This window comes from Chrysochloris asiatica, unplaced genomic scaffold (genome assembly GCF_000296735.1).
Source record: "Chrysochloris asiatica unplaced genomic scaffold, ChrAsi1.0 scaffold00135, whole genome shotgun sequence".
Classification (NCBI taxonomy): Eukaryota; Metazoa; Chordata; class Mammalia; order Afrosoricida; family Chrysochloridae; genus Chrysochloris; species Chrysochloris asiatica.
Genome location: NW_006408653.1, coordinates 4,973,191 through 4,992,514, shown reverse-complemented (window position 1 = coordinate 4,992,514; position 19,324 = coordinate 4,973,191). Strand labels below are relative to the sequence as shown.

The 19,324-nt window shown below is 37.1% G+C and overlaps 1 protein-coding gene across 1 annotated transcript in view; it reads left to right on the top strand.

Moving 5' to 3' along the window:
• YEATS2 (YEATS domain containing 2) overlaps positions 1–19,324 on the top strand; it is a 124,447-nt gene continuing 105,123 nt past the window's right edge. Inside the window, exons 1-6 of the mRNA XM_006869809.1 lie at positions 1–112; positions 1,993–2,090; positions 2,386–2,478; positions 5,457–5,702; positions 7,061–7,176; positions 12,543–12,704. Coding sequence (XP_006869871.1) covers positions 13–112; positions 1,993–2,090; positions 2,386–2,478; positions 5,457–5,702; positions 7,061–7,176; positions 12,543–12,704 — 815 coding nt within the window. The 5' untranslated portion in view covers positions 1–12. The remainder of the gene's footprint in view (positions 113–1,992; positions 2,091–2,385; positions 2,479–5,456; positions 5,703–7,060; positions 7,177–12,542; positions 12,705–19,324) is intronic.

Below are 19,324 nucleotides of genomic sequence, written 5' to 3'. Positions count from 1 at the left end.
CTGAATGTCATCATGTCTGGAATCAAACGAACAATCAAGGAAACTGACCCTGATTACGAGGATATATCTGTGGCCCTTCCAAATAAGCGACAAAAAGCAGTTGAGAATTCAGGTAGACATTGACTTGCCTTAGGAATTTTTTTGTTAACATGTCTCCAGAAATGTATTTCCACTGTTGTGTATAAATTTGAGGGTTTTATGGGAAGGATTGGCTAAGTACTTTGTTTAATAGCAGTACACTAGTGTGACTTAACATTGCAAAGTATGTGTATTCTGGAATTAATTGTGCTCATGAGGAATCTGTACCTGGACCAAGAGGCAGTTGTTTGAACAGAACATGGGAACACTGAATGATTTAAAATTAAGAAAGGTGTGTGACAAGGTTGTATTCTTTCACCATACTTATTCAACCTGTATGCTGAGCAAATAGTCCTAGAAGCTGGGTTGTATGAAGAAAAGCGTGGCATCAGGATTGGAGGAAGACTCATAAACAACCTGTGATATGTAGATGAGACAGCCTTGATTGATTAAAGTGAAGAGGACTTAAAACATTCACTGATGAAGGTGAAAGAGCACAGCCTTCAGTATGGATTACATCTTAATGTGAAGAAAGCAAAAATCCTCACCACTGGACCAGTAAACAACATTCTTATCAATGGAGAACAGATTGAAGTCGTCCATGACTTCATTCTTCTTGGATCAACTATTAACACTTATGGAAGCAGCAGTCAAAAAGTCAAACAATGTATTGTATTAGGCAAATTCTGCTGCACAAGACCGTCTTAAAGTGTTGAAGAGCAAAGATGTCAGCTTGAGGAGTAAGGTGCGCCTGACCCAAGCCATGGTATTTTCAATAACCTCATATGCGTGCGAAAGCTGGACAGTGAATAAGGATGTCCATAGAAGAATTGATGCTTTTGAGTTATGGCATTGGAGGAGAATACTGAAAGTGCCATGGGCTGTCAAAAGAACCAGTAGATCCATTTTGGAAGAAGTGCAGCCAAGAGTGCTCCTTGGAGGCCAAGATGGCCAAACTTTGTCTCTCATACTTGGGACATATTGTCGGGAGGGACCAGTCGCTGGAGAAGGATATCATGTTTGGTAAGCTCAGAGAAAAAGAGGAAGACTTCCAATGAGATGGATTGGCCAAGTGGTAACATCGATGGACTCAAGTATGGCAACAGTAGTGAGGTTGGCCCAGGATCCGGCAGTGTTTCGTTCTGTTGTGCATAAGGTCACTATGAGTCGATACCAACTCATTGGCACCTAACAACAACAACAACAACAATGTGACTTAAAAGGCACATGGTCAGGTAGACAGTGAAAATGTGATGAGATGGGTATTATTATAGTTAACTATCATTACATGTTAGGTATATTCATAAAGTCTTAAAGGTAGACATACTGAGGTTTTATCTCGATCAGTACAAAAGGCCTTCAAAAAGTTTGTGGAAGTACTCCATTGTCTTTCAATTCCATTTTCCCATGAACTTTTTGAAGCCCTATTATATTTCCCAAGTATGTATTTCCACAGTGTAGTAAATTTTGAGAGGGGATTATGGTTATTTTCTATTTTAATAGTTACATATTATTTTAGTGTATGTAGCGTAAATAATAATCTCACCAAAGTTGAGGTTTTATGATTATTATTGCTCAGGATATGGCTAAAATTATTTAAAAATATTATCTGTGTAGTTAGATATACATGAGCCTCAGATGTGGTTGGTATCTTGAAGGCAGTAAATGAATGATGGAAATTTAGGAAACATTGATCTAGTATAGTATCTGCACTTAAGTGCTGGTGGGTAAAGTAGTAATTAAGTAATTACACAAGCTTACATAATTAGTTGAAGAGCAAATCATCATCTTTGTATGGTTTTATAGTGACCAAGAATGTCTCAGAAAATGTTTTAATTTGCTTTTAAAAAAGTTACTACTGAAAATCATTAATACTTATATTTCATATCATTGTGTTTTTATATTTTTGTGCAGCTCGAGATGCTGCTGTACTGAAGATCGAGACTATTATCAAGGAACAATTTGCTCTTGAGATGAAGAATAAGGAACATGAAATTGAAGTCATTGACCAGGTAAAATGATGAAAATTGGTGGTATGGGGTCCAAAGCGATTAGAAAATAGGAGAAAAAACAATATTTTGAGGTAGAGTTGTGGTTTGTTTTCCCCCTTTGCTGTTCTTTTAAGAATAACTCTTATTAGGTGGGAAAATGTTAATTGTTCTTATTTGTGTGTCCCCCCCCCCCTTTTTTTTTCATGATTAGAGAAGTTGAGCTTTCTGTGTGTGTTCATATGCATTTATTTTGTGAATTGTTGTACCTCTCTTAAAATTGCCATTTATAAAATAGTGAATTTCCATTTGCTTTTAGCGACTAATTGAGGCAAGAAGGATGATGGATAAACTTCGTGCCTGCATTGTGGCAAACTATTATGCTTCTGCAGGTCTTCTAAAAGTTTCTGAGGTAAGTATTCCTCATATTCCATCATTTTCCAGCTACCCATTGTTGTCTGAAGGGGAAATTGGTGTCAGTATGGAATCTGCCTTTGAAACATTCTTACACTGACCTTGAGAACTCAAGAAGTCTAGCCTACCTTCCTGGCACTATAGAAGACTTATCATTGTGTTTGGACTCCTGGGGTGGCACTGTAGGATCAGCACTGGACTGCGAACCACAAGGTCGCCAGTTCAAATCCACCATCTGCTCCTTGGAAACCCTATACAGGGTCGCTGTGAGTTGGAATCAACTCAGAGGCACTTAATAACAATAATTATGTTCCATCACAGTCCATTAATTACTCTTCTCTGCAATGCCAGTAATCCTAAATAACATTTTGTTTTGTTTTGTTTTTACTTAATTCTTCTAATAATTGTTAAACATTGTGCTAAGCTTTGCAAATACAAAGATGAATGAGATCCTATTGTAACTTGCCCTAGTTTCCTGTTCATTTGATTATGGTTGACTTTGACTTACTTTCTTCTGGCCTTTTATTACTAATGAATGACAATTTTTAGTTTCAGTAGATTTACATTATTCAATAAATCCTGATTCCCCTACCCCCAGCCCCCAATTTATTAAAAAGTTGGAGTAAACACCTGTTGATGTGCTACTTGGAGTCCCTGTGTGGCACAAACAGTTAAAGCTCTTGACTACTTTTTAACCAAAGGATGGGTGATTTCAAGCCCACACAGGTACAGTTCTACTCTGCATACATGGAGTTGCCATGAGTTAGACTCTACTCTGAGTGTTTAGGGTTGAAGTGTCATGATGATTGAAATTTATTTTCATTTGGTTTAGAGAAAAACAAGATACATAAATAGCGGCAAATGTTAAAATTGTGAAGTGTGTGTGGTACGTAAAACCCATTGCCATTGAGTCAGTTTTGCAACCTCACAAGATATCATAATACTGAGAAAATGATTTCTGAGTATCACATGATAATCGGGCCATATTAAATTTCCCTTGTTCATAAAATGTCTTTTTAGCTGGGTTTTTAAAATCAAGATCCAATCAAGGTTTACTTTGTTTTTGTTTCTTTGGTCTGTTTTTACTCTAAAACAGTCCTCTTACCTTTTTTTACTCCCATGATACTGATTTTTTGAAGAGACCAGACCATGAGTTATCTTGTAGATGCCCCACATTTTAGATTTTTTTACCCCACTTGAGGTATTCCTCCGTTTCTTCCCCCCCCCCAACTTCTCCCTATTTCCCAATAGACTAGGAATATATTTGATTAAAATACTTCATTGATGATACTATTTATTTCATGTTGTATCATACTTGTTAAGTGCTTTCCAGTCAGTTCCTACTCACAGCAACACTATAAAGTTTTTGAGGAGCAGCTGCTAGATTTGAACCACTGACATTGTGGTCCAGTGCTTATTCTACAGTGCTACATACACTAGGACTCCTACATCACATTTATTCTTCTTGTTAAGTGCTGTCAAGTTGTTTCTAGCTCACCGTGACCTTATGTAGGATTTCTGAGGAGCGACATAAAGCATGTTGTTTTAGTGTTAGTGATACTAACTTTGCCCACTTGGTTAATGTAATTGCCACCAGATCACTCCAGTTAATAAAGGAATTTCCCCTTCTAATTTTCTTTTTGACAAGCAAATGAAAAATAAATATTTGGCTTTTTTATCCTAGAGATCTCTATATTCAGAATTCTTTCTCATTTTGATAATGTCTTTATTTTATTTTGATGTTAAAGGTTTTGTTTTCTTAAATTGTTTTTCTCTAAGAAGTAGTCTTTGATAATTCTTTTCTTGCACAGTACCTGATCAGTGGAAATGATGCAGGAGTTGGGATGTGATGGCATACTGCTTTCCATCATTTGCAGTGGCTTTTACAGATGAGAGATACTGCTTGTGTTCATGCTCTCTTGTTATCCTGTGATGTGTGCCTGCTATCAATAACTACCCAGAGTTGTGTTTGAAAGACTGGAGTGTTATTGAGTTTAATCTTAGATTGTAGTCAGGCAGTTTTTTCTTACTGCAGGAGTTTTCATAATACACATTAGATTGGAATCTCATCTATTAAATGCTTGTTGGATTCAGCCCGTGGACTGTAGCTGCTCTATGTGAAGAGCCCGTCGTTCACTTGTTATGTTTGTTTGTTCACCATAAACAGTTCCTGATCTATGTTGTTTGATAATCTAGAAATACATTTTTTTTATCCTGTGCTATATTCTGATTAGGATATATTTAGAGACATTTAGGTATACTTTAGTCTATTATGATCAACCATTTGACTATTTTGCGTTTGCAGAAATAAAATATATTTATAGTTCTGAGAACCCTTTATCATTGAAATTCAAAAGCTTGCTGCTTTGGTTATGAAATGCTGGTCTCTGGCTCCTTTTTTCCTTTATAAAATCTGTATTTCAGTAGCATACTTTAAAGAAAAATAGAATTGCTAATGAACATAACCACAGTATACTACGTTGTAATAGAACATGAGATCATTACGAGTCTGAGTGGATTCCACTAGCAGCAGCTGTCACTGTATATTATATCAAAGTAATAGGACATAGAAAGATACTCTAGGATTTAGTTCTGAACCAGGGCAAGCTTCATATGTCAGTATTAATGATTTGAAGACATTTTATCCTATATTTTTCTCCTACGTGTTGGCCATTTTACTCTTTGGTGTGTATATTTTAGTATTATAGGTATATTTTATTTAGAGCAGTTGGTGTGTTTGTGTAAAGCAGTATGAAAGTGAAAAATGAAATCTTATTTTCTATGTTACTTAAAATATTTATTTTTATTTCTATTTTACCCTACATCTTACAGCATTAGAACCTTTATATGATTATTTTATCATTCTACTTTTAATTTTGTTTGTTCAGACCTTGTAAAGGATGTGTGGAGCTTTCTAAGCATGGTAGTGAACTTTAGTGGATTTGATTTAATGTTTGTTTGCTTTCATTTCTACAGGGATCAAAGGCGTGTGATGCAATGGTTTTTAATCATCCTGCTATCAAGAAATTTTTCGAATCACCATCCAGATCATCATCTCCTGCCAACCAGAGATCAGAAACACCATCAGCCAATCATTCAGAGAGTGATTCTCTGTCTCAACACAATGACTTCTTATCTGACAAAGACAATAACAGCAATATGGATATAGAGGAAAGATTATCAAACAACGTGGAGCAGAGAGCAAGCCGAAATGCAGGAAGGGTATAGTTGGATGGATGGGAGGGAGCTAAAGGAGAAGGGAACCCTTATTTATTAAGTATGTATACATTGTCTTCCTTAGCTTTAGTTGATTGTGCATGAATGCTAGTGAATAATTATTTCTCTTTTAGAGATTAAGTTACAGTGATATATGTCTCAAAGTTAACTAGAACTGAGCATTTAACCTTAATTTTTATAATTTTAGAATGCAGGGCTACTGTGCACTGCACAACTCCTTGATGCCATCGTGTAGATATGAAGGGCCCTCTAGGAGTTGGCAATGCTGTGATGTTACTCAGAACCCAAGTTCTTCCCATTGTGCATGTTTATTCTCAGCCGTTTCCTCAGTGAAACGGTATCTTTTAAGATGCTTTAGTAGCTAGAGGAAAATGGATAAATAATAAATAGAATTGAAAACCATTTATTGCTTTTGAGCCTATCAGTTTGTTGTTTGATTTCCCATGTCAAAGCTATTCTGAATTTCTTGATGAAATACTTGGCTATAAAGTCCTTATTGGATTAGACCATTGGGTTTTTCTAGCAAGGTGTTCTGTGAGAGAAGATATTTCCAGTTTGCTTTACAAATCAAGGATATGCTTTTCTTCCCTTCTAAAGTTTGTATTTGTGTGTATGTATTTACTTTCCAGTTGAAAATTGGAAAATGCAGAAGAGTAGAAAACAGAATCATTCGTATATCAGCGCACTTATTTATTGTTTAGATTTATTTGTATCTTTCCAATATGATTTTTTTGGGAAATATTTGTGTTTTGATTTAAAAAGTTTAAGGCAAACTAGTCATAGGATTTAGCACTATCTTTATATACCATACTCTTAAGTTTTTGTAACATTTAGCACTTACTATGTACCAGTCACTATTCTAAGCACTATACAATCATAATTACTTTAATCATATGAGGTAGGTACAAGTATCATTCTTACTTTATAGGTAGGAAATTGAGATTAGAGAGATTAAGTGTTTCCCCCAAATTATTCATCTAGGAGATGAAAAAAACTTTTAATGGTACAGAAAATCGGAAAGAAAGTAAGTTCCACTAACTCCTTACTCCATTTCCCAAAGGTAACCATTTAAAATAGTTTCTTGTGTATCGTTCTGCATCCTATTGCAGATACAGTGCAGCTCTACATGACTGTTAAACACACAAACACACAATTATAGTATATAAACTTTTTATGTGAAGTGCTACAATATTTGTAATAAATTTTTTTCATGCTTTGAGAGGCATTATATGAGCCAAAAGAAAAGAACTTTACTCATATTTTTCATGATTTTTGTAGTTTCTGGCCTATTGAAAGTTGTCCAATTTAAATTGAAAATGAAACTTGATTATGATTTCTTTCAGGACACTTCTAGTACTATTGGCTCCCATAAAGCAGATCAGCGGAATGCCGATCTTACAGGGGATGAGACGTCGCGACTTTTTGTAAAGAAAACAATAGTAGTGGGCAATGTGTCCAAGTGAGTATGCAGTTGAATTGTCTCATTTCTAGTCACCCATTTAAGACCGACATAAATACTTGTAATATTTAGTATTACAGTATTGGAAGAGATCTCTAGAATTCTTTTTCCCAAGCTCACAGTTATTTCAAAAGTAAACTAAGGTCCAGAGACATTCCAAGGATAATCTTGATTAATAGTAAGCAAAGTTTGTATTTGAATCTAGATCTCTCATTTTTATTTGGATATTATTGCCTCTCCTGCCTTTTTGTACAATACCATCTCATCTGCCTTGTTCCACAAGTGTGATAATTTTCACTCTAAAATGTCACTAGACAAACTGCCGAGTTAACATTATACTTTGCCTTCTAAACAGAACTTAAAAATACTCTTTTTTATTTTCATGTGTAGTTTATAAGATACACTAATTATAGGTGTTTGAAGGCCAGTAAGATTGGTAAACTCTCAAGTACTGACTTCACATCTTACTTTAAAAGTGTAACTTTTAAACAATCTGGCACCTGCCACATATTTATAATGGCAAATTGGGAATTTAGTTAACTCATATAAAAATAGCTTTAGAGTCTGGAGCAAGATGGTGGAGTAAGCTGGTGCACTGAGCTGAGTATCTGACACAAAGACATAGGAGACCTAGTGAAACAGATAGATGGTGGTCCTGGAACCCTGAGCATCAGAGGATAGGACAGAGAGGTGAATGGAGTGCCGACTGGAAGAAGCTGAACAGGAGCAGTGAGAGGGAAGAAAAACAGATGGGCTGTGGGCTGGTGTGACACGCTGTGGCACGGTGTGGCAAGCAGCTGTTGATGCAGCAGCCTGCAGGCACAGGATGTTCCTGGAAATTGGTGACAATGGGGTGCAATTCTTCTGGTAGCTGGGAACATGATCAGTCCCTGTCCTCGCCAACCCAGCAGCCACTGGTACCCCCATGGTCAGGCACCTAGTGTAGCACCCCCGCTTCTGGAGGTGTGTGAACTGGTCCTGAACTTTGGTACATAGAGAACTGTGATTACAATTTCCGTTCTTACCATATCCACCAGGAATAAATAAAATACAGCACCACGATGTCTTGAAGAAAACAATTTCACCTTACACAAAGAAACAGTGCCTCAAGCAAGTCACCAAAATACAGAGTCAGAAAATAAAACACTAGAAATGGTATCAGAACTACCTGATAAAAGAATTTTAAAAAATGCTAATTTGGCAACTTCAGCATATTGAGAGAAAGATCGAGAAAACTGCTGATGAAATCAAGGTGATGAGATCAAGGAAAACATGGGCAAAACTATGGAAAAATTCAGGAAACAAATTGATAAAATAATTGAAAAACTGGGAGCCATGCAAAACTAGCAGTTAGAAAGCCGTAATGTTAGTACTAAGACTTCAGAAATAATACACTGAAAGAGCAAAGTAATAGAATTAAATCACTGGAAAGGTGAAATACTGGGCTTGAAGGAAAACCTCTCAGTATTCATCTGCTAGAGAGCAATCAGAAAAAACAACAACAACAAAGAACACCTAAGGAAGCCTGAGATTTATGTGGGACACTATCAAGAGGAATAATTTAGGTGTGATAAGAATTCTAGACAGAAATTTTAAAAACCCATAGAGAATATTGTCCAAGAATTGTTGGAAGAAAACTTCCATAACACCATGAAAGATGAAAGGTAGAGTCATTCAAGAAGTTGAATGAACTCCTCCAAAACAGGATAGGCCCCAAAAGAAAGATGCCATGACATATTATAATCAGCCTTTTCAAAACCAAAGATAAAGATTCCCAAGAGCAGTTTAGGAAAAACAAAAAGTTACCTTTCAAAGGAGAAATAATAATAAATTCTGATTTCTTAGCAGAAACCATGTGTGCAAGAAGAAAATGGAATTACATTATATACAAGCATGATTTTGCCATTTTATTTAATTCCATTAAATGTAATGGCAAAATTAGGTCATTTTTAAACAAACAAAAGAATTTGTAAAACCAGACTTCCAAAAAGTAAAGGGAGTTCTTTGGACAGAGAACCAACAACAACCTGAGACTGACATATATCACAATCACAATATCCTCTAGACTCAACCCAGCTATAGAAGTCTGCAAAGTCAAACTGCTCTGGTGGTGGTAGTGGTGGTGTGCCACCAACTCGATTCTGACTTACAGAGTTCCTGTATAGGGTTTCCCAGACTGCAATCTGAACCGACTCCATGGCACATCACGATGACAACAAATTTTTCACAGGAACAGAAAGCCTTATCTTTTTCCCATGGAGCAACTGGCAGGTTCAAACTATTGACCGTGTAGTTCACAGCCTAACTCCTCATTACACTTCCAGGGGTCTTTTAAACAGACCTATAAGGCTGAAAATAGAGAACCAGAGACCGTTGGCAACCAAAATAACCCCATAAAGCAAAAAGAAGGAATAATGTAATTACAAAATTTCTAAATGAAGAGGAAATCAAGTAGATTTCAAGAAAAAGTTAATATAGATCAAAATAACCCTAGCTGTAACACTAAAAACTAGACCAAACCTTACTCCTAGCTGTAGCCCAACACTTACCCTTAACACTCAGAATAGACCTAGCCATAGTCCTCACTCTCTATTCCTAACCCTAACCCTCACTCTCTATTCCTACCCACCCACTTTCCAAAAAGAATGTTTTTAAAAAGTGAACATCATATTTAAAATCTTAAAAGCCATCTCTTTATTATCAGGAGCAAGATGAGATACTTGGTATCACCAATCGTTTTCAACACTGCACTTAGAAATAATAGGAAATACTAATGGAGTCAAATAAGAAAAACAAGTGTAAGGATTGTTGTTAAGTGCCATCGAGTCGGTTCTGACTCATAGCAATCCTGTGTAATGTTTCTGAGGAGCAGCTGGTGAGCTTGAACTACCAACCTTGCAATTCAGATAGCTTTGCAGTCTGGCGCATTAACCCACAGTGCCACACCAGGACTCCATAAGGATAAGTAAAGAAGAAACAAATTACTAACATGATGTGATTGTCTACATAGAAAACACAAAGAATTTTTGGTAAGCTATTAGTAAAAAAGGTTATCAAGGTTATCGATAAATATCAATATACAGAAGTCAGTTATGTTTTTGTATGATGGCCACAAAATTAGAAAACATGATTTTTAAGAAAGATGTATTTACTGTAGTAAAAACATAAATTGCTTCATAAATCAAATAAAAGACCTGCAAGCTCTACTTAAAGGAGACTATAAAAACTATTGACAGCGTTGTTGTTTTTAAGAACCTTTGGGTCAGTTCCAAATCATAGCAACCCTGTATAGGGTTTCCTAAGAAGCAGCTGGTGGGTTTTAACCTCCAGCCTTGTGGTACAAACCAACTTTGCCATTCAGTCTATAATTGGAACAGTGTACTAGTTCAAACTCACCAGCTGCTACTTGGAACTGACGTGAAACGGCACTTAGCAAAACCATGTTCATATATGGTTCCAACTCATAGAAACCCTGTATGGGGTTTCCAAGGAGCGGCTGGTGAGCTTGAACTGTCGACCTGGGGGTTCAAACTGACCTTGCAGTCTAGTGCATAAACCCGCAGTGCCACACGAGGACTATGTATAAGGCTCAGTATTGTAAAGATGCTATTTCTCCCCAATTGATCTATGTTGTTATTGTAAAGTGCCATCGAGTCAGTTCTGACTCCTAGTGACCCTGTATAGAGATTCCAAGGAGTGGCTCGTGAACTTGAACAGCCGACCTTGGGGTTCAAATTGATCTTACAGTTGAGCACAATAACCCGCAGCACCATACCAGGACTATAGTAAGGCTAAATATATTGTAAAGATGCTATTTTTTCCCAAATTGGCCTATGTTGTTGTTATTAAATGCCTTGGAGTTGGTTCCAACTCATAGTGACCCTGTATAGGGCTTCCAAGGAGCCGCTGGTGATCTTGAACCACCGACCTTGTGGTTCAAACCAACCTTGCAATCCAGCATATTAACGCATAGCAAGTTGGTTCTGACTCATAACAACACTAAAGGGTTTCCAAGAAGCAGCTGGTGGATTTGAACCACCAACCTTGAGGTTAAAACTAACCTTGTGGTTCATTGTATTGTCCTGGAGTGCCAAATTGATATATGGATACTTCAGTTAAAAAACCAACAGTTTATGAAACTTAAGCTGATTCTTAAATATATTGGAAGGACAAAGTACCAAGACTAGACGAGAATACTCTTGATAGAGAACTAGTTTGAAGCACTTAGCCTACTGCATTTATAAAGATCAACATAGGCATAGATCAGCATAGAGTCGTATTTTCCACCAGGCAGGATGTAAGAGGATAGAGTCTAGTGTCCTAATATGGTGCTGTAGGATAAGCACTAACTGTCAGGTAATCAGTTCAAACTCACTGCTGCTCCTTGGAAACCCTATACAGGGTTGCTATAAGTTGTAACTGATTTGATACGTAACGGTAACAACAAAGAGTCTCTTAGAGGCCTCCTGTGAAATAAAGGTAGGACCTGGTATGCTGCTTTAGGATAAGTAGTGGCCTCCTCACCACAAGGTCAGTGGTTCAAATCCACCAGCCACTCCTCAGAAATCCTATACAAAAAACAAGCCCATTTCCAAAGAGTTGATCCCAACAAATACCAACCCATTTTTGTTGTTGTTAAAGTATTTAGAGACAGTTCTGACCCATGGCAGCCCTGTATAAGGTTTTCTAGGAGCAGCTGGTGAACTTGAACTACAGACTTTGTGGTTCAGACTGTGCAGTCCAGCTCATTAACCCAAAGCACCACACCAACCCTATAGGATATAGTAAAAGTGCCCCATAGGATTTCCAAGACTGTAAATCTTTACAGAAACAGACTGCCACATCTTCATCTTGTGGAACAGCTGGTGGGTTCAAATCACCGACCTAAAAAGACTAATTTTAGTATTGTCAGGTCTTAAATGGAATGGCTTGTTTTGACTTTGAAAAGAGAAAGCCAGTTGCCACCTTAGCAGTAATGAGTAAGCTTCAGAAGAGCCCAAAGTTTTAACATGCTGACACCTGAATGAAAACAACATAAAGGCTAGAGGGCCCCTAATCCAGGAATAAAATATGCTATCCTATTCCTACTTCATGTACCTACTTGGCAGAAAAATTTTTTGATATTTATTTGCTTTTAGTTGCATTGTAATCATTAGAAAACAAAAATAAAAGGGAATACCTTTTAGCCACTCCCCCCACCCCCCCGAATGTTTTAGAAAGAAAAAAATATTAAAGAATTAAGTGCAAAGACTCAGGTTTTGGGTTATACGATTGTTAGATATTAGAGCTAATTTTATCTTGTTTAAGTGGAAGTTACTGTGTTATTAGGTTATTGAAGGGTAAAAGAATTTTTTTTTCTTCTTTAGGTATATACCTCCAGACAAAAGGGAAGAAAATGACCAGTCAACCCATAAGTGGATGGTATATGTCCGAGGGTCTCGTAGAGAACCCAGTATTAATCATTTTGTCAAGAAAGTGTGGTTCTTCCTTCATCCCAGTTATAAACCAAATGACCTTGTGGAAGTTAGGTAAACATATTTGAGTTTATTTAACCTGTTTAGAATATATTAAAGTGGATTTAACTGGAAACTTACTAATAATTTACTCAACTTTGGCTCTTGGCCACAATATATTTTCAGTCTGTAGTTCCTTGTTGTAGTTCCTGTCTCATTGAACAGGCAAACATCAGAAATATTTAGTGTTGAAAATTCCCCATGATCTTTCTCATTTTTTCAGAAGTAACTTCTGATGTTATTTTTTCTGTACATACACTATCCTTTATTGTTACCATTATTATTTCAAAAAGATGGTATGACAATATATATGTTGTCATGTGCCGTAGAGTTGGTTCCGACTCATAGTGACCCTGTACAGGGTTTCCCGAGGCTGCAAATCTTTACAAGAGCAGAAAGCCTCATCTTTCTCTCACGGAACAGCTGGTAGTTTCCAACTGTTGACCTTGAGGTTCGCAGCCCGATTCGTAACCACTACACTACCAGAGCTTGGGATGACAATATATATACTACTTTGAAATTTGCTTGTTTCATTTAGTAGTATATAAGAGTAAATCAAAAGTACTGCTCCTAGAATTCCAGTTCAACAAAATGTGTTCACACGTCTGTGTGTGATTAGAAGATTGTTACAGACAAGTTCTCTTAGTAATACATTGGTCTTAGTTTTGATAAAGCACCTTAAAAAAAAAAAAAGGCCCAGTTGAAACAATGGCTTCTGAGGGGATCTGCCTACGTAATTCAAGGCAGTTTTTTTGGCTGTTTTTTGGAATCCCAAAGGGATTGTCTTAATTGGTTTTCTCAGAGGACACAGAATAATTATGGGACCTTTTATTAGGAAGATGTTTTAAGAACATAGAAAGCTGCATTGGTGAGAAAGAGGCCAGGACAGTTGAACTGAGGAAGTTTTTTTTATCCTGACAATGTAACTCTTCATTGTTGAAGGATAGCAAGGACTCTGTCCTATGAGAATTTCATAGGAATGGCTTTCTTCGTAGGAAACCTTATTTCATCTACCTTAAAAAAAACCTTGATGTTACCTCTTTAGATTTCCTTTTGTTCCCCAGACTCAAAAGAACACTTAAAAAGAACACGATTTGAGTCCTTAAGGATGCCAGAAATGCCATTTTGACGTAGTGTAAATCGAAGAGTGCAGAACTCTTCAGGCAAGGGTTAGAGAGATGCAAGCAACGCCTTCAAAAGGTATAGACCTAAATGGAGGATGTATTGAGGAACAGTAGCTTCACATTGTGATATATTTGTTTATTAAAGATTTCTCTGATTTTGTAGCAGAACTTTATTACTCACCCTTATGGATATCTTTATTTAAGTGCTAAATATATTTATATATGCAGTCACATCTGAATATTCTGTGGAAGTGGTGATAACAGCAAAATCTCCTATGTCCTCAGCTCTCTTCAGTACATTTTCTTTACTCCTTTGTTTTGAACAAATTTCTATAGCCTTTTCAAGTGGTGACCTTTTTTCTCCCACACACCACGTATTATGGGTGCCTGGAGATGGGTGATTGTTTTCCTTGTTTGTAATTATGGCTTCTAGACCACCTTTTCTCTTCTCAAAAAACCTCAGCTCCTTTGAAGCCTGTATGCTGTTTTACTCCTCTTTGTTAATCATCTACTAATTTCTAAACACTCCCTTTTGAAAAAAGAAAAGAAAAAAGATTTTAGCTCTTAGTTTACTGATTTTCTCTTTACCATTATTCTTGCTGTCATTCTTAAGGACTTGAGCATGCATACAGACAATTCATATAAAACCCTGGTCTTTGGGCTCATTGGTAAATGTAATGAGTGGTTATAGTGGTACCATAGAATCTACGCTGAATAAGAAGATCCGTGGTGGATAATATTAGAGTGGTAGATAATATATTAGAGACTGATGTGTAATGAAAACTGATATATGGTCAAGGAATGTTAATCCAGTGGGGTCTAAAGAATAGTTGGAGTAGGAATTTAGCTGGGAAGGTATGGGCTGGTGGTCAGAAAGTAGGACCCTTGGAAATGAAATTTTTATAGGTGGTTTGGATAATAACTATGGAATACCTGATGTGAAGTTGAAAATCTATTTGCAGTGTTTTTGGATGGTGTGAGTTGGGTCAGCATGGGTATCTTTTTCATATGGATGACATTATTATTGTCCTGATTGATCCATTGCTTTCTGTTGCTGTAAAGATTCACAACCTTGGAAACCCTATGCAGTGTCACTATGAGTCAGAACTGACTCCACGGCCCTTAACCACCACCACCAGCACTTAAATTTATTATGCACTAAATTCCCACCTAAGCAGAAACTTGGTTCTGGGCATTATATCTCTACCAGCATTATTTTAATTGTTTTAGCTCATAGCATAATCTTTTACCTTTTAAGGCATGTTTCCCCTTCATAATCATTCTTCTAAATTTTTTGTTGGGTATATGTTCCTCCAGATTAGATATTTAACATTTTTTTAGTTTCTGTAGCAGAGATATTTTCTCTCTTATTGACCTTATTTCTAGATACCTGATGTTTTAAAATAAGATTTTCTATTACTGTTTCAAGCTGAATATTGATTTTGTATGTAGGGAAACTGCATGTCTATACATTTGCTTGAACCTTTTATTGGTTTAAAGGTATCCAAAGGTGATGTCTGTTTAGAACATTTTGAGAGAAATCAAGTATGCTAGTTTTGTAATAAAATGAGTGTTTCTGTTTATAAAACTTTCTTTTTGGTTTTCTTCTTTTAACTTAATTCACTGGACAAATCATCAGAAAAGCATTTATAACGTGTTTTATTTCAACAATAGTGTTTAATTGGAGTCCTGGGTAGCATAAATTGTTAATGTGCTCAGTTGCTAACTGAAAGGTCGGAGGTTCAGGTCCACCCAGAGGTACCTTAGAAGAAAGTTCTGATGATGTTTCTGAAAAATCAGTCTTTGAAAACTCTATGGGTCACAGTTTTATTCTGACATACATGGGATCTCTATTTCAGAACAGACTCCACAGTAACTGGTACTGGTACTAGAATTAAATTGATATGAAGGACAATTTTGTTCTTAGGCTGTCAAAAATTAGTATTGTAAAGACCCTGTCTGTGATGTGTTTTAAATCTCAACCTGATACCTGAATCCTTTTATGAATGCCCTGCACAGCTAGCTCATTATCTAGCCTCTCCTAGAATACCACTGGTGACTTAGACTTGTCTTCTCGGCCTGGAATACCATCTTTTCCCCCTATTATGTGTCTTCTTCTCACACACTACACACACACACACACACACACACACACACACACACACACAGTACCTGACTGTTTTTCTAAAGAGCTGTTCTTTGCATTTCAAGATATAACTCAGAAGTTACTTCCTTAGTGAATCTTCCTTGCTTTGCTTTTTCCTCTTGATTGTTGTTGTTAAGTGTCGTTGAGTCAGTTCTAACCCATAGGGACCCTGTATAGGGTTTCTGAGGAACAGCTGGTGAGCTTGAACTGCCGACTTGGCAGTTCAAATGGCTTTACAGTCTGGCGCATTAACCCACAGCACCACACCAGGACTCCAGTTACAGTAAATAGTTGCAAATTGAATGCTCAGGATATTAATAATATTTTATAGTTTAACAGTAGCTTGTAGATTGGCAGTATTTTCTGAGCTTAGAAATCCTAATTCCAAGAGAGGACAATGTTTTAAGAAAGAAATATTAATGAATTTGGAGTTTAAAGAGTGTTATGTCTGTTGTGAAGTCCTAGTGTGGCACTGGAGGATAAAGTACTAGAACACAGTGTCGGTTTGAATTGTGAAGTTGATGGTTCAAACCCACTTGCCACTGTCAGAAACCCAATATAGGGTCGCTATGAGTTGGAACGAACTTGACGGCACCTAACAACATGTTTCTTAAAATGTAAGTAGTAAAGGTAATACGTGTTTCAATGCCCTTATCAGCAAGAAAGTCCCTTATAGGATAAGAAATAAAAAGCATTTTCTTAGGAATCATTTATATAAATCAATTGAAAATATATTTAACATAAATTTTTATTGATGATAACTCTTTGATGTACCCAAAAAATGGGGTGGAGAACTCATTGCATGAAACCTTTAATATTTTAATGAGCAAATCATTGATTGTTTTATTTCCGAGTTCTCACTCACCTTAAATGGGAATTTGTAAAGTACATGGTTTTTCTTTAAAATTGTAAAAACTGCAGTGATAAATACATGAAAATTATATTTAATAAGGAATCTATGATCTATAGGTAAAGATTTAACCAATCACTGTTATAACAGTGTCTGAGGAAATCCAAGGAGAGGATCCTTTTGAATTTTCAGTTTCTACGTCTGCGATATCTTTTGCTAATAGTAAATTGACTTTGTTCATTAAAATCTGTGAGGTTTTCATCATTTGTTAGCCTCGACAGGTCTGTTATGATTTGTGCCATTCTGACGCTGTAGCATTGATTGGCCTCTGTGACAAACTGACCAGTTCTTCACACCTCATGACTCACTCACACCATTATCCCACACTTTTCACAATAGATATCAGTCAGTGTTAAGAGTTATCAATAGCTTTTCAATAAGAGTTACTTGTTTCCATGCTTCTGTTGTTGAAACTCCTAGAGAATTAATTTGCTGTAATCAATCATACTGTTTTCATAGCAAATTATGCTTATAAGTCTATTATTACAATTATTCATTTATATATATGTCTCCCTTGTTAGACTTGGAGCCTCTTGATGTTTGAGACTTTGTCTTATTTTTCTTTATATCCCTAAGGTCTAGCACGGTATCCATTGTTGTTTAGTACCGCCAAATCAGGTCTGACTCCTAGCAACTCCTAGTTTCCAAGGAGTGGCTGGCGGGTTTGAACCTTCAGCACCACACCAGGATTCATAGTACCTAGTATGTAATAAATGCTCATTTTGTTTGTTGAGTGGACTATTGGATTCCTAAGGTGAGGTACTCCATTTTTGGTGACTATTTAAAAAGAGGCCTGGTGGCTCTGTGGATTAGTCATTAGGTTACTAACTACATAGTCAGTGGTTCCAGCTGCTCTGCACGAACAAGATGAGGCTGTCTGTTTCTTACAGTGTAGGAAGCCCTATGGAGCTGGTTTCTTCTGTTCTGTGGAGTTTCTGTGAGTTGAAAGTGACTTGGTGGTGGGATTTTGGTTTGGTGTGTGTTGTAAGTTTTGACTTATATTGAGCAGTGCTATAACTCCTAAATGGAAAACTTTCAGATGCTTTGTGGCACCACAGAGAATCGTTATAACCCCTTTTCTATGTCCTGTTGTTCATATTTTTAGAAGTGCTTGTTGACTCTCTTCTAGTCTTCTCTAGGCTATATATATATTTAAAGTTATTTCACATGTCCCTCATGTGATTTCATTTGATATTCCTTCACCATCCATTTGCACTCCCTGACACACTATGTTCCTCTTAGAAGTGAACTTAAAATTCCAGTTATGGCATGTTGTTGTTGTTAAGTGCCTTTGAGCCAATTCGGATTCATTGTGACCCTGTGTAGCTTTCTGAGGATGTAAATCTTTGTGGAGCAGAAAACTTTCTCTCTCCAAGGGAGCAGCTGGTGGACTTAAACAGCTGACCTTGTGGTCCATAGTCCTGTGCTTATCCTGCAGATCCACCATGCTTCAAAGCTGCACTAGTTAATTGAAATTTTGTGGGCCACTTGTGGAACACAGCTATGCTGATTCAATTACAAATGTCTGTGACTGCTTTCCTATTTGTGAAATAGCAGAGTAGAGTAGTTGGGACAAAAGTCAAATGGTCCACAAAGCCTAAAATATTTACTATATGGACTCTTTTAAGAAAACTTTATGTGACCCAGTAGTGCCAATATGAGTTAAAATTAGTCAAAGGTAATGGTAAGGAGCTCTGGTAGCGTAGTGGCTATGAATCGGGCTGCTAATCTCAAGGTCAAGAGTTCGAAACTACCAGCTGTTCTGTGGGAGAAAGATAGGCTTTCTGCTCCCGTAAAGATTTACAGCCTTGGAAACCCTATGCAGGGTCGCTATGAGTCGGAATCAACTCCATGGCACATAAAAACAACAAATGAGTTGTTTTTTTTTTAATGTTTTATTGTGAATTATGTGATAGTTTATATGGAGAACATTAGTTTTACATTCATTCTGTTGTATATCGTTTCATTGCCATGGTTCCAATCCCCTCCATGCATCATCAACCAACCAGAGGGTATACCCTGCAAGCCTAACCCCCACACCCTTCCCCCCGGTCTTCAGCACACAGTCCCTCTCTCTCTCTGGATCTAAAGTCTCCAGCTGCTTCATCGCTCCACGTCATCGTCTCTGCCTCCATCTCAGGCATCACTGTTTCTCTGGGTAGGGTCCCCCTGTCCGCTCTTCTCCCTTGATGGTCCTAGGGACCTCTGCTCCTAGACTGGAAAGTTAATCACTCCCCTCTTGCTGCAAAACATCTACCTTTACATTTCCAACCCTCACAATCAGTCCTGATAACAATTATTCACTATTGTATCACAAGAGATCCATCTGCATTTCATTTCATCAGCTCCGCCTAGACAGATTGGATACTACTCACTGGAGATTCTGCCTTCCTCCAGGCCCCCTGGATCTAGGTTCCCTGTTGAAAGCTTGTAATGCAGTCACTTCTTGCCTTTG